Raw genomic sequence first — 27,228 nt, 5'->3', positions numbered from 1 at the left:
CCAGACTTCTTGTGCTGAAGAAAAAAACGCGCGGCCTATTACCCTTCACCAGCATCCCTCTATCCTTCTCCCCCTTTGAAAATCTCTTCACCAGCTAGTCGGAGTTCCCCCACAGCCTAGCTACAGTGGGCGGGGCTACTCCTTAATACCGCCCCTTCGCGCCCTCCAGCCAAAAGCACCACCCCCCCGAAGCGGGAGGAGGCGGAGCTACAGCGAGGACACCGTCCCCTCGCTACGGCTGCGCTAATCGGTGAACGCGGGGTGTGGACTTGCGTGCTATCCCCGCCTCCCCGGCGCTGGGCAATTTAGAGCCGCGCGCCCGGCGGGAACGTAAGATGGCGGAGTAGCAACGCGAAGCTGTTCGTGCTTAGTCTGTGGTGATACTTCGGTTCCGTATCGACAGCAGCAGCAGCGATCAGTGAGCGAAGAGTGCCTAAGATAGCTGGCCAAGATGCCGAATATCAAAATCTTTAGCGGCAGCTCTCATCAGGACTTATCCCAGAAAATTGCCGACCGCCTGGGCCTGGAGCTAGGCAAGGTGGTAACTAAGAAATTCAGCAACCAGGAGACCTGGTAAGGGCGAAGTTGGGACCCCGACGAGCCTCACCTGCCCGGGCAGCGGGGGCGACGCTTGGGCGGCGGAGTAGGGTAGTGATGGGGCCGCTGCCACCGAAGCCCTACCTCTGAGTGCAGGGGGTGGGGGGAAGAAGCGGTAGCTGGTGGCGAGCGTGCCCCCGCGGGCTGTTTCCGTTATTTTACCTCTCGCGGGAGGGTCATGTTCATTCTCATGGTGAGGTGGGGTGGAGTCAAGATGGAGCTTGCGGCGAGGCTGCCTCGGCTGGGTTTGAAGGCAAGGGCTGGAAGACCCAATGCGGGGATAGTGGCTGCCTAGAGCAAGGGGAGGGCACAGACACTTAGCCTCGGCCGTGGTTACACGTGGCTTTGTCGCTTCACTGTTGAGCCACCCACTTCACTCTTGGACCAGCTTACGTTGTAGAGCCCTCCCGGTCTTTCCCCTTGAGTCTAAGAAGCAGCTTTTCAGTTCGAAATGGTATCGGTCTGATGTGCTATGGAGTGGAACTGACGTACTGAAGGCGCCAAAATGATCACTGAGAACTTCCCTTAAGTTGGACAACGTTGGGTGTTCACAATTTTAGAATCATATATAGAGTGATCGGAGCCATACTGAAGTTAAAGCTAGTTGATCGAATAAAGTGATGCCTTAACTCTACTTGATAGCCACCATCTCAGCTCGAGCCATCCTGGAGAATCTTAAGGAGAAAGATTCTGGAATCTTTGGCCTCTCAGTACAGAGAGCTCAAAAGCATATTTTTCAGTAGCAACATCTGTCCTGAAGTTGTCCATTTCTCTTAGCTGCGTGATGAATTTAGGGAACAATTGTACAATAGCGTGTTAACATATATGAAGAAAGAGTGATGGAATGGAAGACCGGGATCACGCAGTACTGCTACTTGACTTATTTTCGTTGCATTACGGGTAACACTTGCCCCTCTCCCAACTTCTACCCCCAACCTCCACTCTAGGCATTCTTACAGATAACTTGTTTAACCTGATTTTGTCAGTGCCCCTTTCACCTAAATGTAAAATCTTCTGGTTCTAATAGGTGTTGCTTGTGCTTTGGTGTTAGCCCTATTGATCAAATCAGCTTAGCACCCACGTTCTTACAAAAGCAATCATCTGTTAGGGGGGTACATTTCACTTGATGGGTTGTCAGATAAGATTACTTTGAGCACTTTTCCTAAATGCTTTTGTTTCTTTCTGTTTTTTTTTTTTTCTTTAAACCGTTTTCCAAAGTGTAGCTCCTTTAATCTTTTTTTAGACTCTGCTGATGAAAGTATTCTCCTGTAATGGACAACTTCCTTCTGGATGACTGATTATTGTACCACTGATTGTGATGCAAATGATAATGCAAACACTGTGCCATCTGTAGCCAGGCTGTACCTTAATCAGAAGAGATTAGCCAAGCTGCTGCAAGAGCAAACAGTACCAGACATTGGGAGTGGCAATGTGGTCTAGGGGACAAGAATGATTTTCATTCACAGGTTAAGTGATTTACCTAGGTAATACTAGGTATTACTGTTCTTTTAAACTTTTGCTGATATGATATTTCTTAATATTCAATGCCAGTATATGCATTTATGCCGATTCTAAGGAAAGGGTGAAGGAGAAGCTAATATAAGTCTGTACCTTAGAGAACTACTAGAGGAAACGATTGGTCTTAAATAGTGAAATTAGAATTTTACATAGTAAAACAAGGCAGTGTCCTAGTTTACTCACACCACCTTGTTTGTGACATAGTTAAATAACATTTTCAAGTTACTTTGATGCATGCCTTATCATAACAGACATCCTCCTGTGCTGAGTTTGTTTTAGTCTTAAGTTTTTAGTCTTTTAGTTTCTGGAGATACATGAACTGCTAGTTAAATATCATCAAGTAATAATATAAAAATGGTACTAGTAATTGTGTGGGGCAGTGAGCTGGAAAGTACTTTTTTTATAGATTTTTTTTTTATTAGAGAAGTTGTGGGTTTACAGAACAATCATGCATAAAATACAGGGTTCTCATATACCACCCTATTATCAACACCTTTCATTGGTATGGAATGTTGCTACAATTGATGACAGCACGTTTTTACAATTGTACTATTAACTATATAGTCCATGATTTAATATAGGGTTCACTGCTTGTGTTGTGCCGTTCCTTGGATTTTTTTTTTTTTTTAATTCTCTGGAAAGTAATTTAAAAAAAAATTTTTTTTCAAAATTTATCTTATGTTAGAATATATAATATTTAAAAGGATCACCTGTACTAATGTTAAATATTTGTCAGCTAGTCTCTTGATATTTAAATTGGCAGTGTTAATTTTATAATTAATACCTCTCCTTTCAAGAATGGATTTGAAGCATGTTTCACTATTGTTACAAGTACAGAAGGTTAGCTAAGATGGATGCATCAGAAGCCTTAGAGAACAAAAGATTACAGTAATTATGCCAAGAATTTGGCATAAAATAGTTACTGAAGCTTACTGTTCAGTTGTATCCCTTAGCTTCCTGGTAGCAAAAGGGATAAAAGCATATGCAGGGGATTATATCTTTTTCATTTTCATGAAATAAAAATTCTCTTTAGAGACCTTCAGGCACAAAATTCTAGGAATTTATGGGTGGGATCCTTAAAGAGTGATATTGAATAGCATAATGAGCAATGTATCAATTTTGTGGATATTATTTTTCATTTCCTTTTCTGAATTTTTATTGTAGTGTCTTATCCAACTCAAAATTTCCCATTTTAACCACTTTCAAGTGTACAATTCAATAGTTTTATTTACATCCACAATATTGTGCTAACCGTCACCAATATCCATTACTGTGAATATCTGTAAAGGGAGATAAGCTACCATGGTTTATGCTGTCTTCCAGTCTTACTTGATAATAATAAACTTTAAAAACTTGAGAGAATAGTTACTTAGACTATTCCTTATACTGTCTTGGATTAATTGTTCCAATTGTACATTTTTCCTCAGGCTCCTAATCAAGCAACTTGACTGTGGTACGTGAATTCCTGGAGCACAGATGTTGTTCTGTGTTCTTGACAGAAGCAAGAACCACAGACTTCTGATAGCAGAGGGCAAAGTTGACTTTTTAGTGAAAATCAACGTGCCTGACTTTCATTCTGTCCCAGGGAAATCGAGATCTTAGTCAAGGATGTGAGGTATGGAGAGTGACTGTGGGCAGGATTAAAATTTTCTTAATAGTTTTGAATCACAATACACAGGAGGGTCTATTTTAGCCTGAACCTTTTTAAAGGGCAGTGTTAGTAGTGAAGGAGATTTGAGAAGTTGTCCCTTTAATTTACACTGCCTCTTGTTGGACTATCAGCATGAGTAGCTAGCAGAACATACTCACTTGTAGGTGTTTAGTCCTGTCCATGTGAGTTTTTTCTTTTAATAATACATTTTATTTATGTTAATACCTCCAAACCATTATAATTTCAATATGTAATAAATACAAAAATTATTGAGATATTTTCTCTTTTATTTATGCTGTCTTCAAAATAAGGTGTACATTTTACACTTACAGCACATCTCAGTTCAATTTCAGGTGCTCAGTAAGTACATGTGGCCAGTGGCTACCATGTTGGGCAGTGATGTTTTAGGGCCCACTCTTCAGAAAAGACAGAAGTTGTTCTTCTGGAAAGCCCTCCCTGGCTCCTTCCTGCCTCTCCGTTTGAGTTTTGAAGAATATCTTCACAAAGCAATTCTGGCTCTGGCATAGTTAACATTACCAACAGATTCTTTTTTTTTAAGACTAATCTCAGTGACGAATAAAATATCAGCAGTGCAGGCCACAGTGGCTCAGCAGGCAGAGTTCTTGCCTGCTATGCCTGAAACCTGGGTTCGATTCCCGGTTGCTGCCCATGTAAAAAAAATGTCATCAGCATAGAGGATACTTTATCGTTCTTCTTTTTGAATCAAGTTAAGTATCCCTAAGTTAAAACAAACAAAAATAGTTCTATGTCAATTCAACTATGTGGAAGTCCACGAAATTGCTGTTATTTCATCGTGTCACTCGCTATCGCTATTCAAAGATCCTATCCTAAAATTCTTTGGAGCTAGCTCATCTTGTTGGGCATATCAGGTTGTTGTTCTACTCAAAATGAGGTATCATCTGATTATCTGTTAAAGAGTAGGGTAGATTTGTCAAAACTTTCTAAAGAAGCATGTTCCCACTTGTCCCTAGTTGTAGAAACCTAAGTGTTTTCTTGTGATTATCTTGTGATAATCAAAGTCAGTCTTTTAAATTTTCGCAACAGAAGGCCCTGCAGCATGTTATGTTTTTTTTTGCAGCTTCATTCAGTGTTTTAACATAATTACATTACAATTAGGTAGTATTGTGCTGTCCATTTTTGAGTTTTTGTATCTAGTCCTGTTGCACAGTCTGTATCCCTTCAGCTCCAATTACCCATAAGCATGTTATGTTTTGATAACATGAATGGATGTGAGAAGCAGCTTGATCCTGAGTGTTCTTTCACTCATTCATACATTATTCTTTCATGCTATTGGCACTGGCTGTCTGAGGATACAGCTGAGCTTAACAGATCTGCTCCCTGACTTCATGGAGTTTGCATTCTAGTAGAGGAGACAGACAATATGCAAGTGCATAAACAAGTGATAACAAGTTATAAGTGTTCTGAAAGGAATAATCAGGGTGATGAGAGAATAACTGGGGAGGATAACTTTATCCATTTAACTTTATTTTGAAATGTTTCAGACATACCCAGAAGTAAAGAGAATAGTATAATGATCCCCACCCTATAATTATCAACTTGTGTCTAATCTTGTTTCATCTATTCCCTGTTCATACATACCGTCAACTGGATTATTTTGAAGTCAGCCCAGAAATGATATCCAATCATCCGTTTCTATTTGTAGTCACAATACCATTATCATGCCTTAAAAAAGAAGTCCTTGTTCAAGTTTCCCTGTCTCATACATGTTTTTTTTTTTGTTTACAGTTTGTTTGGATTGCTATGCAAATAAGGTCCATATGGTATAATTGGTTGATATATTTCTAAAGTCATTTTTAATCTAGTGGTTCTCAGGGAAGTCACTTCAAATAAGATGGTCTGGGAAGATATTTTGATTGGAGATCTGAAAAATAAGTGAGCTAATTGTAGGGAGAACATTTCATGTAGTGTGAAGAAATGGAGAAGCCATGGAATGAGAAAGGGTGAGTTCAAGGAATGCAGTAGTGGACAATGTGACTATGGTGTAAGCCAGGGAGAAAAAACCTTTGAGATGAGCTGTTTTTTTTTAGTGCCTTAATTCTTTTTTTTTTTTTTTAACACTTAGTACTGCCAAAAATGGATATCTTAGTTAGCTTAACCATTAGGCATATTTAAATAAAGTATTCATATAATCATTGTAAAATCTGTTTGCACAGTAAGTTTCATAAACCAATTTAAAGTTAAGGCAACAAAGAAAAAATCTACAAATTCAGATAGCAAAGTTCTTAAAATCTTAGTATTAAACACTAACTTAGATACCATTTGATCAGCCGTCAAAACTGTGAATGTTTTCAAAATATCAAGGAGAAATACCTGTATTGCTATAGTAGTGGCCTATGTTGTAAATATTTTCCTGACTAGGAAAATGTGAAGATACAAATATTTTTACAATTAACACATGGAAATCTTAACCACCTAAATGGATATCTTAGTTAGCTTATCCATAGAATGTTAAAAATATATATCTAAGTAATCACTGTAAAGCCTGTTTGTACAATATGTTTCATAAACCAATTTAAAATTAAAGCAAGGAAGAAAAAAAAATCTATAGGTGCAGATATCAGAGTTTCCTAAATTTAAGTATTAAACATTATCTTAAATACCATTTGATCAACTATCAAAACTGCATTCTCTTCCCAGTGCCTGCCCATGTTAAAAAACAAAACAAAACTGCATTCTCTAAATAGCAAGTAAAAAGTTATTACAAATATCAGCTTTGCTATAGTAGTGAGTGATGTTACTAAATATTTTCAAATTTTTTATTTCAGGAATTTATTTTATCTAATATTACTATAATTGCCTATAGTTTTTTTTAACCGTTTTCTTATTGCAAAAGATAACATATACAAAGAAAGAAAGAAAAAAAGCAATAATTTTCAAAGTACACTTCAACAAGCAGCTACAGAACAGCAGAGTTTTGCATGGGCTACTATTGCCCTCATCTCAGATTTTTCCTTCCAGCTACTCCAAAACACTGGCAGCTTTATCAAAGTCATAATAACAGAATCATACAGTATCTGTCCTTTTGTGTCTGGATTATTTCACTCAGCATTATGTCCTCAAGGTTCATCCATGTTGTAGTGTTTCAGGATATCATTTTGTCTAAATGCTGCATAATATTCTATTGTATGTATATATCACATTTTGTTTATCCACTCACCCGTTGACGGGAACCTGGATTGTTTCCAGCTCTTGGCAATTGTGAGTAGTGCCACTATGAACATTGGTATGCAGATGTCACTACCTTCAACTCTTCTGGGTATATACTGAGTATTGGAATTGCCGGGTCATAGGGCAGCTCAATATTTAGTTTTCTGAGAAATCGTCAAACTGACTTCCACAGTGGCTGAACCATTTTACATTCCCACCCATGGCGAATAAGTGTTCCAATTTCTCTGCATCCTCTCTAACATTTATAGTTCCCTGTTTGTTTAATAGCAGCCATTCTTATAGGTATGAGGTGATATATCTCATTGCCATCGTAATTTGCATTTCCCTTATAGCCAGTGAAGATGAGCAGCTCTTCGTGTGCTTTTTAGCCATCATCTGTGTTTGCTCTTTAGAAAAGTACCTATTCATTTCCTCTGCCCATTTTAAAATTGGGTTGTTTGTTCTTTTGTTGTTGAGGTGTGTAATTTCTTTATGTACATAAGATATCAAGCCCTTATTAGAGAAATGCAAATCAAAACCACAATGAGATATCATCTCACACCCACCAGAATGGACATAATCAATAAAACAGAAAATGACAAGTGCTGGAGAGGGTGTGGAGAAAGAGGCACACTTATCCACTCTTGGTGGGAATGTCAAATGGTACAACCACTGCGGAAGGCAGTTTGGCATTTCCTCAAAAAGCTAAATATAGAATTACCGTATGACCTGGCAATACCAATCTTAGGTATCTACTCAGAGGACATGTGGACAAGGATACAAACGGACATTTGCACACCAATGTTTATAGCAGCATTATTTATAATTGCAAAGAGATAGAAACAGCCAAAATGTCCATCAGCAGACAAGTGGCTAAACAAACTGTGGTATATACATACGATGGAATATTATGCAGTTGTAAGACAGAATAAACTTATGAAGTATGTAACCACATGGTTGGACCTTAAGGACATGATGTAGAGTGAGATTAACCAGAAACAAAAGGACAAATACTGTATGGTCTCACTGATATGACTGACATTACTGAATAAATTTGGAGAATGTTGCTGATAACAGAGACCATCAGGAGATAGAAATAGGGTAAGGTATTGGGTAATTGGAGCTGAAAGGATACAGATTGTGCAACAGGACTGATTGTAAAAACTCAGAAATGGACAGCACAATGCTACCTAACTATAGTACAATTATTTAAAACACTGAATGAAGCTGAATGTGAGAATGATAGAGGGAGGAGGGCTGGGGACACAAATGAAAAGAGAGATAGACGATAAAGGCTGAGATGGTTTAATCTAGAAATGCCTAGAGTGTATAATGATAGAGACTAAATGTACAAATTTTAAAAATGTTTTTGCATGAGGAAGAACAAAGGAACGTCATTACTGCAGGGTGCTGAAAATAGATGGTAATTAATATTTTAAAATTTCGACTTATATGTGAGACTTAAGCAAAAAATGTTTATTTGATACAAAGTTTATAGTTTGACTAATGCATTTCCTAATATAACTTATGTAGACAGCTTAATTGAACACCATAAGTACATGGGACCTTGAGTAGGGCATGAGATTTTGTTGGTTTGTCCAGAGTGATGTCCCGATAAATGCCAGAGTGATTTGAACAGTGAATAAAAAAGTATTTGCAAAGTCCCCTTTGGGGAATGGTGAGAAATGGGGAAAATTCAACTTCCCCAAGTTGAATTCTTGATATTCTTACAAGCAATGTGGACAACCAAAGCTATAGGCTGAGCCGCCAATCTTGGGGTTTGTTCATATGAAACTTAACCCCACAAAGGATAGGTCATGCCTACTTAAAATTAGGCCTAAGAGTCACCCCAAGAAAACCTCTTTTGTTGCTCAGATGTGGCCGATCTCTCTCCAGCCAACACAACAAGCAAACTCACTGCCTTCCCCCTCTCTACATGGGCCATGACTCCCAGGGGTATGGACCTTCCTGGCAACGTGGGACAGAAATCCTAGAATAAGCTGAGACTCAGCATCAAGGGATTGAGAAAATCTTGACCAAAAGGGGGAAGAGTGAAATGAGACAAAATAAAGTATCAGTGGCTGAGAGATTTCGAACAGAGTTGAGAAGTTATCCTGGAGGTTATTCTTATGCATTAAATAGATATCACCTTGTTAGTCAAGATGTAATGGAGAGGCTGGAGGGAATGGCCTGAAAATGTATAGTTGTGTTCCAGTAGCCATGTTTCTTGAAGGTGATTGTATAGCTTTCACAATGTGACTGTGTGCTTGTGAAAATCTTGTGTCTGATGATGCTCCTTTTATCTACCTTATCAACAGACAAGTAAAACATATGGAATAAAAATAAATAATAGGGGGAACAAATGTTAAAATAAATTTAAATTGAAATGCTAGTGATCAGTGGAAGGCGGGGGTAAGGGGTATGGTATGTATGAATTTTTTTCTGTTGTCTTTTTATTTCTTTTTCTGAATTGATGTAAATGTTCTAAGAAATGATCATGATGATGAATATGCAACTATGTGATGATATTGTGAATTACTGATTATATATGTAGAATGGAAAAAAAAAGATATCAAGCCTTTATCCAATATGTGGTTTCCATACATTTTCTCCCATCGAGTTGGCTGCCTCTTCATCTTTTTAACAAAGTCCTTTGAGGCACAGAAGCTCTTGATCTTAAGGAGTTCCCATTTGTCTATTTTTTCCCTCACAGCTTGTACTTTTAAACACTTTTATTTTTTTTTTATTTATTTTTTTTTACATGGGCAGGCACCGGGAACCGAACCCGGGTCCTCGGGCATGGCAGGCAAGCACTCTTACCTGCTGAGCCACCGTGGCCCACCCACAGCTTGTACTTTAGGTGTAAAGAAGCTGCTTCCTATTACTAGATCTTGAAGATGTTTCCCTGCATTTTTGTTCTAGAAGTTTTACGGTACTAGCTGTTACATTTAGGTCTTGGATCCATTTTGAATTAATTTTTGAATAGGGTATAAGGTAGGGGTCCTCTTTCATTCTTTTGGCTATTGAAGTCCAGTTTTCCCATGCCCATTTATTGAAAAGACTATTCTCTCCCAATTCAGTGGACTTGGGGACTTTATTGAAGATCAGATGTCCATAAATTTGGTGATCAATCTTTGTACTCGCAATTCTGAAGTTCCTCTGGTCAGTCTTTCTGTCTTTGTGCGAGTACCATTCTGATTTGACCACTGTGGCTTTATAGTAAGTGAGGTGAGCTATTTCTTATTTCTATTTTTGGAGGGTTGGGCATGAATTTTTTGGTGGGCTTTCATTTATTCAGGACACATTTCATTTCAAAGTATATTTCAGCAACAATGAGGAGTTGGTCAGCTTTTTAGGGTTGAAATGGTTTTGGAAAGATTTTATGCAGGAGGTGAAGTTTTTTTCTGATTGTCAAAGGATTGTTAGAAGTTTGCTAAATTGTTAAAGGTTGATAGTTCATGCTCAGATTTTTTTTTTATTAATTAAAAAAATTAACGCAACATTTAGAAATCATTCCATTCTACATATGCAATCAGTAATTCTTAATATCATCACATAGATGTATGATCATCATTTCTTACTACATTTGCATCAATTTAGGAAAAGAACTAGCAAAACAACAGAAAAAGATATAGAATGATAATATAGAGAAAACATAAAAATAATAATAAAAATAAAAAATAAAGCATGCTCAGATTTTAAGGTGTGAAATAGCGTAATGTCTTCAGAGATTCTTAGTAGTGACACTTTGATTTTAGATTGGTTAGAAATGTAAGAATGTCAAAAACATCACTTTGGGAAGAATTGTTGAGGAAAACATTGGTATATAAGTTTGACTTCTGTGTTAGGCTGGAGTTGTAGGAAATGACCATGCTTGTGAATGGTCATAATAGGGAAGGCAGAGAGTGGAAGGGAATTTTGATGATTGCTGTAGCTAAGGAGAAAGCTTCTAACGGTGCTTTACTCTTTTTTTTTTAATTTTAACATTTGTTCCCCCTATTATTTATTTATTTTTATTCCATATGTTTTACTCATCTTTCCATAAGGTAGATAAAAGAAGCATCAGACACGGTTTTCATAATCACACAGTCACATTGTAAAAGCTATATCATTATACAGTCATCTCCAGGAAACATGGTGTGTTAGTTAGATTCAGTTGTCAACTTGGCCAGGTGAGCATACCTAATCTTGTTGCTGCGGTCATAAGCCAACAGTACGTGAACCTCATCTGTTGCCAATTACATCTGCAGTCAGCTAGGAGGCGTTTCTACTGCAATGAGTGACCTTTGACTTAATTGGCTGGTGCTTAAATGGGAGATCGCAACGTAGCACAGTAGCACAGCTTAGCAGCTCGGCATTCCTCATCTCAGCACTTGCAGCTCAGCCCAGGCCTTTGGAGATGCAGAAAGAAGTCACCCCGGGGAAAGTTGTTGGAACCCAGGGGCCTGAAGAGAAGACCAGCAGAGACCATCTTGTGCCTTCCACGTTAGAAAGAACCTCAGTGGAAAGTTAGCTGCCTTTCCTCTGAAGAACCAACAAAATGAATCCCCTTTTATTAAAAGCCAATCCGTCTCTGGTGTGTTGCATTCTGGCAGCTAGCAAACCAGAACACATGGCTACTGGAACACAGCTCTACATTTTTAGGCAGTTCTCTCCAGCCTCTCTGTTAGGCCTTAACTAAAAAGGTGATATCTGTTTACTGCATAAGAATAACCTCCAGGATAACCTCTCGACTCTGTTTGGAATCTCTCAGCCATTGACACTTTATTTTGTCTCATTTCTCTCTTCCCCCTTTCGGTTGAGAAGGTTTTTTCAATCCCTTGGTGCTGAGTCCCAGCTCATTCTAGGATTTCTGTCCCATGTTCCCAGGAAGGTCCATACCCCATTAACTGTTAAAAACCAGAGTCTTCCAAGCTCCCTCACATATTGTATGATTTCTCAGAAAGTGATAGGACTGGACTAGGTTCTTTTGACTAACTACAGCAGTATCTTTGTTTTTAGTTATACTTTTATTGATCTCAGCTTTCATGGAAGGCTACAGTTTAATGTTTACTCTAGTATATTTTTAAACTTGAGCTTTAGGTCTCTTGCTTTTCTCTGAATTTAGTGGTAATACTGGCTTTATAAAATGAGTTAGAAATGTTCCCTCTTCTGTTTTCTGGAAGGGATTGTGCTAAATTAAATTGGTGTTAATTCTTTAAATGTTTGGTAGAATTCTCATGGAGGCCGTTTTTTGTCAGTCTTCTAAGAGGTTTATCAATTTTATCACTCTCACTCCAAGAACCAGCTTTTTGTTTCATTAATTTTTCTCTACTGTTCTGTTTTCAGTTTCTGTTCTTTTCGTTATTATTTTCTTGTCTCATTATTTTGCCCTTTTTCTACTCTGGAGGTAGAAACTTAGATTATCGATTTGAGCAAATGCACTTTTACCATAATGATCTTGAATTCAACGACTGAAGAAAATTTTTCTCAAGATTATTCAAATGTGTTTTCCTTTTTGTTCTAGCCACTAGGAATCTCAGCTTCCCAGTTATATATAATTGGTTTCTATTTTTTTTTTTTTTTGCCATTTGTTTTTATTTTTCTTGTTATAATATTAACTTTTTCCTTTCTTTTAAATTGTAGAATCCCTTCAGTAGCTACTTAGATTGGAAAGGAACAAGTATTAAATAGTAATTATCTCCTACATCAGTTTCTTCTGGTGATAAAATTACTTCCTGCTGATTTTGATATGTCCCTTTCCACAATGCTTCTTAAAGTTTTGTTTGGGAAGAGGGGTTGAGTAAAAGGTGACCCTGAACACAACATACACACACACACTTCACCTAGAGAATTAATTGGTAAAAACAGTGCTGCTTTGAGGTGTTTTTTTTTTAATCATAAATTATTCTTGGTAGGATCCAAGTGTGGGTATTGAGACTTTTATGTAAAATATAACAATATTCCATAATTAGAGTAAATTCCTGTAGTTTTATTTTTTTTTTAAATAAGACTTACTTATTGGACCAGAGTACAGTAGGTATTGGAAAGAAGGCCAAAACCATATCTGTTTTATTTGCTGTGTCCCTAGCGCCTAGCAAAGTGACTGGCATGTGGACATTTACTATTTGTTGAGTGAATTGCAATATGATCTGTGTTTTATAGAAGGCATTATCTAACAATAATGATCCCTTTCTTTTATGATATTTCTACTTCTTTTGATATGAATATAGATCATATATCCATATGGTCACAGGTAATCTAGCAAATTTGCATGTAAATCACATGTATATATATGAAATATTATAAGAGCCACTGACTAAAATTATGTTCAATCACTTGTAAGTACTTTAAACTAACAGTCATTCGTTTAAATGTTGTGTCACATGTAGAAATGTAAACTGAGGTGGTGAACTGCTTCTGTTACAGGAATACATGAGGGAATCTCCTGAAGTCTTGAGGGGGTCAAAATTGACACATGGTTATAACCCACTCAGCATACTAGGAGGGAAGCTCTGCTTTTTGCCCTGTCTATAGAAGTATAATATAGTGCTCAAAAAGCTATTGTTTTCTGTTGTCCTTATTTTCCCTATGTAGTGTGGAAATTGGAGAGAGTGTACGTGGAGAGGATGTCTACATTGTTCAGAGTGGTTGTGGCGAAATCAACGACAATCTCATGGAGCTTTTAATTATGATTAATGCCTGCAAGATTGCTTCAGCCAGCCGGGTTACTGCAGTTATCCCATGTTTCCCTTATGCCCGGCAGGATAAGAAGGATAAGGTAGGAACAGAATCTCCATTTTTGTTTATTTTAAAAAAGGGGAAATAGGGGCACCTGCCCAAAGTTACAGTAAAATCTTTAATAGAGGGCGATGTGACAGTGACTCAGTGGCAGAATTCTTGCCTGCCATACGGGAGACCCGGGTTTGATTCCCGGTGCCTAAAAAAAAATCTTTAATAATTAATCAGTTATATATTTAGGACTTTTAAGTAGTCGTAACATATACAGCTCAAAATTTCCCATTTTAACCAATTTCAGCTGTTAAATTCTAGTTTGCTAGGCTGCCAAAATACAGATACTATAAAATGGGTCAGCTTTTAACAATGGGAATTTATTAACTTTACAAGCTTACAGATTTGAGGTTGAGAAAAATGTCCAAATCAAGGCATCATCAGGCAATGTTTTCTTCCCAAAGATCGACTGCTGGCAATCCTGGAATCCTGTCAAGGAGTTAAGGCACATGGCAGTGTCTACTATTCTTTCCCTTTTCTTTGGGGTTTCCTTGCTTTCAGCTTCTTGCTTCTTTGGCTTTCTCTCTCTTTGTCTGAATTTCTTCATTCTTTTGTAAAGGACTCCAGTAAGAGAATTAAGAACCATTCTGAATGAGGTATGTCATATCTTCAGATCCTACTCACAAAAACTCTTATTTACAATGGGTCTGCACCCACAAGAGTAGATTCACTTTAAGAGCATACTTTCCTGGGGTACATACAGCTTCAGATCATAACACCTCACCCTCTGGACCCCAAAAAGAAACGTTCTTTTCATATGCAAAATACATTCATTCTGTCACAATATCCCAAAGGCCATAAATCATTTCATTTACAAAGTCTCATCAAAATCAGTACGGGTATGATCAGTCTGTCCTTGGGCACACTTCTCCTCTGGCTGTGAACCTTTGAAACCTAGAGAACAAGTTATCTGCTTCCAATATACAGTGGAAGGAGAGGCATAGGATAAACATTCCCATTGCCATAGGCAGAAATTGGAAGGTAAGCTGGGATCACAGGTCCCTAACAATTCTGAAACCCTGCAGAGCATGCCCCATTAGATTTCAAAGGTCTTAGAGTCATCTATAAAACCATGCCTTGTCCTCCAGGCCTGATGGAGCACCAACCCCACCCTTCCCAAGTGCTTGTACAGTGGCCATGCTCTCCCCAAACACTGGGGTAAAGGCTCCAACATCTTCAAGCACTGGGTTGAGGGCCAGGCTGTGAGCTCTATCCTTGTCAAGCATTGGAGTGGTGGCCAGCCTCTCTAGACCCCCAGGCATTATTTTCTGTTTTTTTTGTGCCCGGGAATCCAGTTCTCAACTTATCCATATTCTCTCGCATTTTACCATAAGCTGTAGAGAGAAACCAGGCTGCCCTTTCCACATTTAGTTTGGAAATTTCCTCTACTAAATATTCAAGCCTGTCACTTTCAAATTCTGTTTTCCATCCAACATCAATACTCAATTTTACCAAGTTCTCTGCCACTTTAAAACAAGGGTTGCCTTTCTTCCAGTTTGCAGTGACAGCCGTCATTTCTGTCTAAGGCCTCATCGGAAGTACTTTTGTGTCCATATTTCTGTCAACAGTCTCTTCAAAGCAATCTGGTCCTTTTCTATCAAGTACCTCACAATTCTTCCAGCATGCTGAATAAATAAGCCATTTCTTCATTTTTGGTATTTGCAATAGCAGCACCCCACTTTTCTTTTAGCAGTACAAAAATCTGTTCTAGTTTGCTAGGCTGCCAAAATACAGATACCATGAAATGGTTCAAACAGAAACTCTGCACCTGTCAAGCAATAACTCCCCATTCTCCCCTCCCCCACCCCTGGTCCCTGGTAACCTATAATCTCCTCTCTTTTCCTGTGAATTTGCTTATTCTAAGTATTTCATGTAAGCGAGATATATTTTTTATCCTTTTCCATCTGGCTTATTTCACTATGATTTTAGGGAGCATTTTTACCATATTCTCTTAGATATTGTCCTATTCTCAAATCGGTAGACATTTCATTGGTTTATATAGAGCAATAGGTTTGTATTCTGTGTATTTATTCGGGTCATGCATATATAATTTTCATTTAGCTCAGTTGGTCTTTACTTGTATCAGTAAAGTAAGCACCAGCTCCCATAGAGTGGTTTTTGTTGTTTTTTTTAAAAAGCTGTGTTAGATCCTCTCAAAATGTCATAAGATTGGGGTCCTAGTTGTGACCTATAATTTTCATTCTATGGTGTATCTTTAAACTTTGACATGTTAAATTTTATACAGTTTGAGTACATATTAAAAGAGGTTTTAATAGTTACTTTTTAAATGGTTTTAAAAGTCTGCCTAGTTAGAATAATTGAGCCTTAGAAACACTTAAATAGGCTAAAAATAGCAATATTTCTACATTAAGTTAACGCAAAAGCTAGGAAGATGTTTTCATTTCTGAAATAAATATCCTGAGCTAGAGAAAAGATGTTCCACTTAATATTTGTGCCAAGTTATGATCTTCTCAGTCAATAGCCATGTCTTTTTCTATGAATTTCCTGGTAGTGAAGTGCCTTAAGCATAGCAGGTACGCCATTATAAATAAATACTTCTTGAGTAAATGAACTGTTTCTCAGATTTTTTTTTTTCGTGTGTGTGTGTGTTTTCCTTTCCTCCCCACCCCATTTAGAGCCGGGCCCCAATCTCGGCCAAGCTTGTTGCAAATATGCTATCTGTAGCAGGAGCAGATCACATCATCACTATGGACCTACATGCTTCTCAAATTCAGGTATCAATGGAAGCTAAATATTGGGGGTTAGAAAGGTGGGAAGGGAGGAATAATACTGAAAACTACAGAGAAGCAAATAACTGTACCCAAGTATAGCTCAAGTAAACTACACATCTAAGACTTTTAAACGTACTCATCTTAAGCATAATTCATAATCTTAGTCATTTGGGGATGGTTCGATAGGGTGGTTGATGGGATTTTAGGAAGTACCTAGGCTTTAGGATGAGACCTAGTTCGAATATTGGTTCTGGCACTTAGTTTACTAGCCTTGTAATCTTGGGCAAGTTATTTAACTTCTCTGACTATATACTGTTTTGTTACTGTGCGTATTAAATAAGATGATATTAAAGTCATAGTATGTTGCCTGGCATGTAACAGACACAACAGGGCACTGTTGTGGTCATTGTTATTGTTCTTCTCAAATATTCAGGGTATTAAATTTAGAGCGTCAGATATTAGATCCTACTTTTTAGCATAATTCCAGAGTAAAGACAGTAGAATACCACCTTATTTTATGCTTTTTAAGAATCTTTCAAACCATTATCATTTAAGGTTTATGACAATCCAGTAAGGTACATAAAATAGACATTACACCTATTTTATAGAAGACAAAAAAATTAGTTAAGAAACAACTAATTTGTAGCAACTAGAACTAAAACACGTATCTCCTGATTTCTGGTTATTCTTTGTCACCATTTATTATAAATAGCTTCTACTAAGTTTGGATACCATAGCATCTCTAACTGGTTTGACAGTAGCTTTTGTTCCTTAACAAACCAGCCCAACATTTAGTGGCATAAAGCAAGAAAGTATTTTGTTAACTCATGAGTGTGCAGATTGGCTGGTCAGTTCTAGTCTTGGCTGAACTTGGCTGTTCTTGGCAAGGGCATACTCACACGCCTATGGTTGGTTACTTGTCGGTTGGCTGAGGGCTGGCTTTGCAGATATAGGTTCTCATATAGCCCAGATTCAAAAAGGTTAGTTTTTGTTTGTTTTTATTTATTTTAAATTTTGTGGTAACATATATAACAAAATTTGCCATTTTAAAGTGTATAATTCAATGGTATTAATAACATTCACAGTAATCTGCTACCATCACCACCATCCACTACAACTTTCATCATTCCCAACAGAAACTCTACCAATTAGGCAAAAATTCCCCATCTCCCTTCCCCGACCTTAGCCCCCGGTACCCTCTAATCACCTTTCTGTTTAAAAATTTGTTTTTTCTAACTAGCTCCACCTAAGTCGAATTATATATTATTTATCCTTTTGTGACTCACTTATTTCATTCAGCATGATTTCAGGGTTCATCCATGATGTAGTATGTATCACAACTCCGTTCCTTTTTTTTTTTGCATGGGCAGGCACCAGGAATCAAACCCAGGTCTCTGGCATTGCTGACCACCCACTCCATTCCTATTTATCAGTTCATCTGGTAATGGACACTTGAGTTGTTTACACCTTTTGGCTATTATGAATAATCCCTTATGAGCAGTAGTGTATGAGGATCTGCTTGAGTCCTTGTTTTCTTTTGGATATATACTTCAGAGATGGAATTAATGGTCCTGTGGTAACTTTGTTTAACTTTTTGAGGAACTCCCAGACTGTTTATTGCATTTACTATAGTGGCTACCCCATTTTACATTCACACCAGCAATGTAGGAGGGTTTCAGTTTCTCAGGGAAACTGTTTTTATTATCTCCCACAATGGGTATGGCTTCCAATCAGTTGGAATATTGCAGTAAGATATTCTTTGAGCAAATTACTACTTTATTTTTTTTAATTTTTTATTGATATATATTCACACACCATGTAGTCAGCCAAAGTGTACAATCAGTGGTTCACAGTATCATCATATAGCTGTGCATTTATCATCACAATTGACTTCTTTTACTACTTTCTTTGTGTTAATCTTTTATAAATGAAAGAGAAGTAAGACAAAGCAAAACTGACCCAGCTTCTTTCTCCAGGGCTTTTTTGATATCCCAGTGGACAATTTGTATGCAGAGCCAGCTGTCCTGAAGTGGATAAGGGAGAATATCTCTGAATGGAGGAACTGTACTATTGTCTCACCAGATGCTGGTGGAGCTAAGAGGTATGGTTGCAGTTAGTATTATTTCCAGTCTTCTGGGAAAATCTCTCGAACAGTTGTGTCAGAAAGTTATGTTTTTCTATCTAGGTGATAGTTTTCGAGTGTTTCAGAATGGTTGTATGTACCAGTAGTGGGACAGGGGTTGCATACAGTTTTACTCCTCTTTTACTAGCCTGAGTCACTACTTGAGAGGCAAGACAGGAAAGGGACCCTACAGAATCATGTTCTGGTGGGCTTGACTGGAACACATGGTAACTTGGCACCACAGAGTTAACACCACTGCTACAAACCTATCAGGAATGGTAGGAAATTTGGTTTTCTATGAATGGCAGCTGCAATTGAACCACATGCTATTAGTGGACAAGTAAGCTTTTATACCCAATTATAACACTGTTGGATAGACTGTTTTGATCCTTGGAATTAAAATATTAAACCAGGAAAGAGAATAAAGTGTGTATTTTCATTAAACCCAAGACCTTAGAATGTTAAACAAATTGATTGCCAGAGATTGACAATTACCAGTCCTTTGTAGCTCACATGGCAGCGACTAAGAGCTCTTAATTCCCTTAGTGTTAGTAATGCATTCAGAAATATGGCACATGTTCTTGTTGTGGAAATAGAATGAAGAGCTCAAAACACAGATGATTAGGAAAAGCTAATTCAGAACTTTCTAAAAGCCATTCAAACCTTCAATGACTGTTTCTCAACAACTTCTTCATTTCGGTAACTTCCACAGAACTGATAGGCTGAGAACTTTAGTTCTTCACCAACCAGAGCCTAAAAGACTACTACCCTTAGTGGTCCTGACAACTTTTTGGGCATTTTTCTCCCATTTGCCATAGGACTTAGAAAATAGTTGTATTTGAAATAAGCAAGCAGGATTTTTCTTTCCAGAATTGGGTGTAGAATTGCTCTTTGATAATTTTTTCGTTATGATTTTCTTTGAGTGGTGGATTTTCAAAATTAGTAGCTATCGCTTCTGTTTTGGCAGAGGTTTTGTGTGTGTATGTGTGTGTTTTGTAGGTACAGAGATGTGCAATTGTGATTTGCACAATACTTCTCGACTTAAGAGTACAGAGTGTTACTTTAAGGAGTTTGTTGGCCATTGAGTGTGAGAGGTTTATGGTGCTTAAATTAATTGATCATATATCAAAAATAATCATTCCAAGAGTATTGAGTACCATTGATGTTATGTGCCCAAACAGTAGTAATGGAGAGTTCATTTAGATTTAGGTACAAATGTTACCTAGGTCATGGTTCAATCTTTGTGTTCTCCATCATATGGTCAGAGTTCTCCCCTGCCCAGTAAAATATCAGATATGAAACTATAGTTACAAGGGGAGCATGGCATGATGCTGCAATTGGATTAATGCTACATTAAAAACAACAAGACCCAAAGCCGTTGTGTTATAGTTTGCTAGCTTCCGGAATACAATATACCAGAAACAGAACAGCTTTTAAAAGGTGGAATTTAATAAGTTGCAAGTTTATAGTTCTATGGCTGTGACAATGTCCCAATTAAAGCAAGGCTATAGAAATGTCCAGGTAAAGATACCTTCGTTCAAGAAAACCAATGATGTTCAGGATTTCTCTCTCAAAGGCACATGGAGAACATGGCAGTGTCTGCTAGCTTTCTCTCCCAGCTTCTTATTTCATGAAGCTCCAATGGTGGTGTTTTCCTTTGGCATCTCCAAAGGTCTCTGGCTGCATGAGCTCTGTCACTCTTTCCAAAATGTTTCCCTGTTAAAGGGCTCCAGTAAACAACCCTACCTTCAGTGGGTGGAGACACACCTCTATGGAAATCATCTAATCAAAAGTTACCACCCAGAATTTGGTGGGTCACATCTCCATGGGAACAATCAAAAAGCTCCCACCTAGCAATACTGAATGAGGATTAAAGGACATGGCTTTTTTGGGGGGTCCACAAATTCAAACCAGCACAACTTGCTTCTTAAATGTATGATGAGGATGGCATAGAGGAGCCTGGACATACATGTCATTGGAGCTAGCACATTCTTCATTTACGTTGAAGGGATTTTTGTTTGAATGACTCGTAATGACTCTTTGTCACCAGATAGATTGGTTTTTTTATCCTAACTTCTAGTTTAGTTTGTATTATCTGTTTTGATTTAGAGATTGTTTGGGTTTTACAGTGAGATACTTAGTTTGCCTAGTTAATTGGTATAACTTCCTTTCTAGCAGTTATAAAAGCAAATCCCAGGCTTAGTGTCCAGGTAGAGTACATTTTGCCTGTTGGCTGTTTTAACACCATCACTGGGGAGTGTGGTGAGAGCACAGGTACTGGAACAGACTGCTACTCTCCTACCATGTTCAGGCTAACTTCTCACCATATTCACACCTCACTGGTGTTCCATCCTGTAAATTGGGACATTCTGTGCACTGCTGATTAAGTCTTCTATCTCCTTCCTTCCATTCCCAATTCATTCTGTAAGTGTGCCCTGGCGTTATACTGCTTCCCAGGACTGGTGAGCATATTTTTTTTATCCCCTACTTAACCCAGATTGGCTTATGACCTAAGTTTGAGTAATACATTTATAAACTATCAGGATAAGGAGGAATTACTCTATAAAACCCAATATGGGGCAGTATGGCGGTGGCTCAGAGGCAGAATTTTCACCTGCCATTCCTGAAATCCGGGTTTGATTCCCGGTGCCCGCCCATGTAAAACAAATAAAAAAGAAAGAAAAACTCAGTTTGTGGTGTTTGCTTTTAAGAACTCAAGCAATGATAGTTGCTTTCTCCCAGCCCTGGGAACTGTTTGCTTTCAACAAGTATAGTTTCCCAGAAAATAAGTCATTCTTTAGCCCATTTCTTTTGTCTTAAAGCCACACACCCACACATATTTTAACTTTGAACACCCCTCCATTCTGCAGAGTGACCTCCATTGCAGACCGGTTGAATGTGGACTTTGCCTTGATTCACAAAGAACGGAAGAAGGCCAATGAAGTGGACCGCATGGTGCTGGTAGGAGATGTGAAGGATCGAGTGGCCATCCTTGTGGATGACATGGCTGACACTTGTGGTACAATATGTCATGCAGCTGACAAGTGAGTGGGGTAGTGGGGCCAATTGTTATCAGTAAAGAACTAATTGGTGTGTGAATGGCTTAAGCCTGCTGATTTATTTTGGGATGAAATTGAGGAGATGATGACTAGCTTTGGGGCTTTTCATTGCTCTAGGCTTGAAGTACAGTATGTATAAATCGGTGAACACTACTTCTGATAGTTTTTTTAAACCAGTTAACATGGAAATTCAAAGATCTGAGGAGACAGAAATGTATTCTCATATTTTACCTAAGCTGCAGACTCTAATCTTACCTTTGACTATCCACTTTAGCTGCTACTATCTTAGTTCATATTACTTCTCAACTCTTGCCTGCACTATCCAAATTGCCTCTTCACTGTTCTCTCTTATAATACCCAGCAATCTCTTACCTCCCCAATCCATCTTTCACATCACCTCGCCACTTGCTAAACTTCCTAAAGCCAAGACTGGATCCCATCACTCCTCTCCTTTAAAACCTGACATGGCTCCCCATTGCCTATAATCCAAGCCACTGTGGACAGTATTGTTTCTCATAATTTTTTTTATTTATTTTTTAAACGTTTTACTGTATAATATAACATATATACAAAGCAAAGAAAAAAAGCAGTATTTTTCAAAGCACTCTTCAACAAGTAGTTACAAGCAGATCGCAAGAGTTTGTCAGGACTACCATACCATCATTACCATCATCTCAGATTTTTCCTTCTAGCTGCTCTAGAACATTGGAGACTATAAGAAATATATATACTTTTATCATTACTTTTTTTCTTTTTTTGTGAAAAACAACATATATACAAAAAAAGCAATACATTTCAAAGCACAGCACAGTTAGTTGTAGAACAGATTTCAGATTTGGTATAGGTTATAATTCTACAATTTTAGGTTTTTACTCCTAGCTGCTTTAAGATACTGGAGACTAAAACAAATATCAGTATTATGATTCAGCAATCATAGTCATTTGTTAAACCCTATCTTCTCTGTGTGACTACACCATCACCTTTGATCATTCTCCCACTTTTAGGGGTATTTGGGCTATGCCCATTCTACTTTTTGCATGTTGGAAGGGCTGTGAGTAGTAAGGGGTAGAGAAATGGAACTAACTGATGTTCTGGAAAGGCTGGCCACTCTAGGTTTCAGGACTTAACTGGTTTAGGGACCCATCTGGAGGTTGTAGGTTTCTGGGAGGATACCCTAATGTATGGAAACTTTGTAGAATCTTTTTTTTTTAATTGTATAAGTGTTATGCAAAGCAGAGGAAGAAAAAGCAATAGTTTTCAAAGCACTCTTCAACAAATAGCTAGTTACAGGACAGATCCCAGAGTTTGTCATGGGCTACTGTACCATCCTCTCAGATTTTTCCTTCTGGCTGCTCCAGAATATAGGAGGCTAGAAGGAATATTTTGTTATCATCACAATCAACATTTTTTTAAAATTTTTTATTAATTAAAAAAAATTACAAGAAACACAAACATTCCCAACACATGCTCATTCTGCGCTACAATTTTTTTTCTTTTTTGTGAAAAATAACGTATATACAAAACAATAAATTTCAAAGCACAGCCCAACAATTAGTTGTAGAACAAATTTCAGAGTTTGGTATGGACTACAATTCCACAATTTTAGGTTTTTTCTTCTAGCTGCTCTAAGAAACTGGAGACTAAAAGAAATATCAATTTGATGATTCAGCAATTGTATTTGTTTTTTAAATCCTACCTTCTCTGTGTAATTACACCATCATCTTTGATCTTTCTGTCCCACTCTTTAGGAGTGTTTGGGCTATGGCTGTTCTAACTTTTTCACGTTGGAAGGGGCAGTCAATAATATGGGGTAGGGAGATGGAACTAGTTGATGTTCTGGAAAGGCTGGCCCCTCTGCATTTCAGGACTTATTCGGTCTAGGGACCCATCTGGAAGTTGTAGGTTTTGGAAAGTTTCCCTAGTGCATGCGACATTTGCAGAATTTTATATATAATGCCCTAGGTATTCTTTAGAATTGGCAGGAATGGTTTTTTTGTTTGTTTGTTTTTTTTACATGGGCAAGGCATCAGGAATCAAACCCGGGTCCTCGGGCATGGCAGGCAAGCGTTCTTGCCTGCTGAGCCACCGTGGCCTGCCCGACAGGAATGGTTTTGGTTGGGGGTTAGCAAGTTATGATCAGTAGCAATGTCTAACTGAAGCTTGTATAACAGTGACCTCCAGAGGAGGCTCTTGGCTGTATTTGAACTCCCTCAGCCACTCATACTTTATTAGTTACATTTCTTTTCCCCCTTTTGGTCAGGTTGGAATTGTTGATCCCATGTTGCCAGGTTGGACTCATCCCTAGGAGTCATCTGCCACGCTGCCATGGAGACTTTCACCCCTGAATGTCTTGTCCCACTTAGTGGGGAGGGCAGTGATTTCACTTGCAAAGTTGGACTTACAGAGAGAGGCCACATCTGAGCAACAAAAGAGGTCCTCCAGTGGTAACTCTTAGGCACACCTATAGTATAGGTAGGCTAGGCTTTTCCACTACATAATAAGCTTCATAAGAGCAAGCCTCAAGATCAAGGGTGTGGCCTATTCATTTAGGTGTCCCTAATGTTTGACAGTGTATCAGGGATTTCCCATTTAATAGTTCCATATTTTTTCTCCCATCCTTCAAGGAACTTTGCCAGTACTTTTTGATTATCAAAGAGTAGGTGAGGTTCTAAAATACAAACAATGTCTTCTTTACCCCTGTGTTCTGAATTACCTTAATCCTAACCTGATCGCCTTTGTTCTTATCTCTGAATACCAGGTTATACATATATGAAACACCCTCTAAACATCCAGAAATAATACTACTTAACTATTTTGTCTGGCGTGGTAAATATTATTTCTGTTTCTTGTAATTTTTTAGAAGGGGAGGTACATGGCTCAGGATGCGACTGTATTTCTGTTTCTCATAATGTTTTAAGAACCTTAGCGTTTGTGCCCTGCACGTATAGGTGCTATGAAAAAAAAAAAAAAACTTGTGTGCTATATTATTCCTGGTTTGGATCATGGCAAATACATTTATAAAACTCATTTTGTCCTTGTATTTATAAGATAATGCTTGTTGCTATAAAAGATCAACTGCATGAAATGTCAGTGGTTTAACATGATAAAGTTGTCTTGTTCATGGCATGCTCCAGTGTGAATACTTCTGATTGGACTCATTTTTCCTATTAGTAGTTCAGGAACCCAGACTCTTGAACTTGGGACGTCTCATCTTTAACATGTGACTTCTAAGGTTACCTTAGAAGACATTTCCATCTTGGCAGGCCAGAAAGGAAGAAAGAACATGGGATATCACACCCTTGGAAAATTTTTATAAGCCCGCCAAACATGGTGTACATCATATCTGCCCACATAGCCATAGCCAAAAATTAGGTCACATGACCATACCTAACTGCAAGGAAGGCAGGAAAATGTAGTCTAGCTGGGTGTGTGCCCAGGAAGAAGAGAAAGATTTTGTTGAGTGGAGCAACCCCTGCCATGGTTCTTTTATACTCATCTAAACCTATTCATTTAAGTTTTTAGTCCAGTTCTCTCTCCTTCTCCCTAACCTAGATTCTACAGTGATAAGATGAATCCAGATCTACTCTGTCCTTTCTTTTCTAGACTTCTGTCAGCTGGAGCCACCAGAGTTTATGCTATCTTGACTCATGGAATATTTTCTGGCCCAGCCATATCTCGCATCAACAATGCATGTTTTGAAGCAGTAGTAGTCACCAATACCATACCTCAGGAGGATAAGATGAAGCATTGCTCCAAAATACAGGTAAGGATGAGATTCTGGTGAAACTGAGTATCTGTGGTCCAGAAAAGTAAAAAAGTCACATTTAAACATTCAGATTGCTAGATCTCATGATGTCTAGAAGATGGAGCTCAAGAGTCTATATTTTAACAGTTTCTCCCAGTGATTCTGATGCTCACTGAAGTTTGCAAGTCTATGTATGTGAATTTGTATCTCTGTCAGCCTGTAGACATAATTTGAAACCTTTAAACTCATGGTACACCCTGCAGGACTTCAGGTTGTGCTTTGGAAGCTGCCTATTTTAATTACCTCTAAGGTTGTTTAAATACACATTCCTTCACTTCATCCAAGACTTGCAAAATCAGGAAACCAGTGTTTTAAAGTAATTCATTTAAGCCTTGCTTAATTAAAAATGTATACAGCAATCCATTAGCTTCCTGAAATTAATATTTAAAATCAGAGGGTTGTCATTCTTTAGGATTTTTTTCAGTTTAAGGATTTTTAAATGTCCACCCATCACCACCTTGACAAGTGAGGATTTTTCCTCCATTAGGATTTTGATTCTTTCCTGAGTGGTTATATTTAAAATTTTTTTGCTAAATAGTAGCTGGGGGGTAGAGCTCATGAAGAGAATTAGCATAGTGTCGCACATGTTTTAAGAGGAAGGACACTCATTGGGCTGCTCATCAACATTTACAAATTTGCTAGTCATCTCTCTATATGACACTGACCTGATTCTTTTCTTGCCTTTCTAGGTGATCGATATCTCCATGATCCTTGCAGAAGCCATCAGGAGAACTCACAATGGGGAATCTGTTTCCTACCTGTTTAGCCATGTCCCTTTGTAATAGAATAACTTCTGAAGCTTTTTAAAAATAAAATCAACCCTGCCCCTTGTTTTCCCTTGGTATTTGATGAAAAACTCAGCAGAAGACCCAGCTTGCTCCAGTGTAGCTTTCTACCTCCCACATAAATTATATTAGAGTTTACCCTAAATTGAGGGAAAGCAGATTGAGGTTACTGCTGGAATTTCGTACCTGTGTTGGCTCCTTCTGGCATTGATATTGTGAGTCTTGCAGCTTAAATTACAGCTCAGCTGCAGCAAGATTTCAGATTTTTGAGGGTGTCCTGTAGGGGTGTTTGAATATGCCTGGGGAAGCTTAGACTACTTTGCATGTGAATGTTTCAGGGTTTTCTTTGTTCAGAACAATTAGCAACAAACCAGCACAGTTCCTCCTATCCCCAAGTGTTAGAAGTTCTATGCTAAATTACAGCTAGAGCCCTAGGCAGCTTTGCTCCAAACATAGTACTGGTTGCTGAGCTTCCCCTAAGGTAGGGGCAGGCAGCTTTCAGCCATTGGATGGAGTCATGAGAGGAGGTTGTACAGTACAATGAATGCTTCTTGGGAGGAAGAAAATTCATCCATCACCTAGGGAACTGTGTATCCTGTATTCTCCTTAGTACCTGCTTCTTTTGATTTGGCATTACCTTAAACCATCAGGCCTTTTTCCCAGCCAAATATTCTCTTAGGGCCAAATGATCAGTGTACCATAATCCTTTGGAAAGCTGTGTAATCTCTAACATCTACATGAGATGGTTTTGCTGTAGCTTAATCTCCCTTAGCCTGCTGCCACCATGGTAGTTGATCTTAGGTGATGGTGTAGTGCCTTTTGATTAATTTAAATATTTAATTTTCATCATCTTTCCTTGAATCTGTTTGGCCTCCCAAATGACCTGAGGTTCTGTTTTAAAAAGCTTGATGTTATCTTCTCTTGTAGAGGAAACCAATAAAAGTGTCTTTGTGTGTGTGTTTGTGGATCTACATCATATCAGTACTGGTGCATCTGCCA

General features: G+C 38.2%; 1 protein-coding gene across 1 annotated transcript; it reads left to right on the top strand.

The window, feature by feature from the left end:
• Positions 1–291: 291 nt before the first annotated feature.
• Positions 292–27,186, top strand: PRPS1 (phosphoribosyl pyrophosphate synthetase 1). The gene is made up of 7 exons (XM_077146421.1): positions 292–573; positions 13,532–13,715; positions 16,363–16,461; positions 18,435–18,559; positions 21,451–21,624; positions 25,243–25,402; positions 26,134–27,186. Exons 1-7 carry the CDS (start codon positions 452–454, stop codon positions 26,224–26,226), a joined length of 957 nt encoding a protein of 318 aa, XP_077002536.1. The 5' UTR covers positions 292–451; the 3' UTR covers positions 26,227–27,186.
• Positions 27,187–27,228: the final 42 nt, after the last annotated feature.

This window comes from Tamandua tetradactyla, chromosome X (genome assembly GCF_023851605.1).
Source record: "Tamandua tetradactyla isolate mTamTet1 chromosome X, mTamTet1.pri, whole genome shotgun sequence".
In the NCBI taxonomy this organism is placed as follows: Eukaryota; Metazoa; Chordata; class Mammalia; order Pilosa; family Myrmecophagidae; genus Tamandua; species Tamandua tetradactyla.
This window is presented reverse-complemented; position numbering and strand designations above follow the sequence as displayed.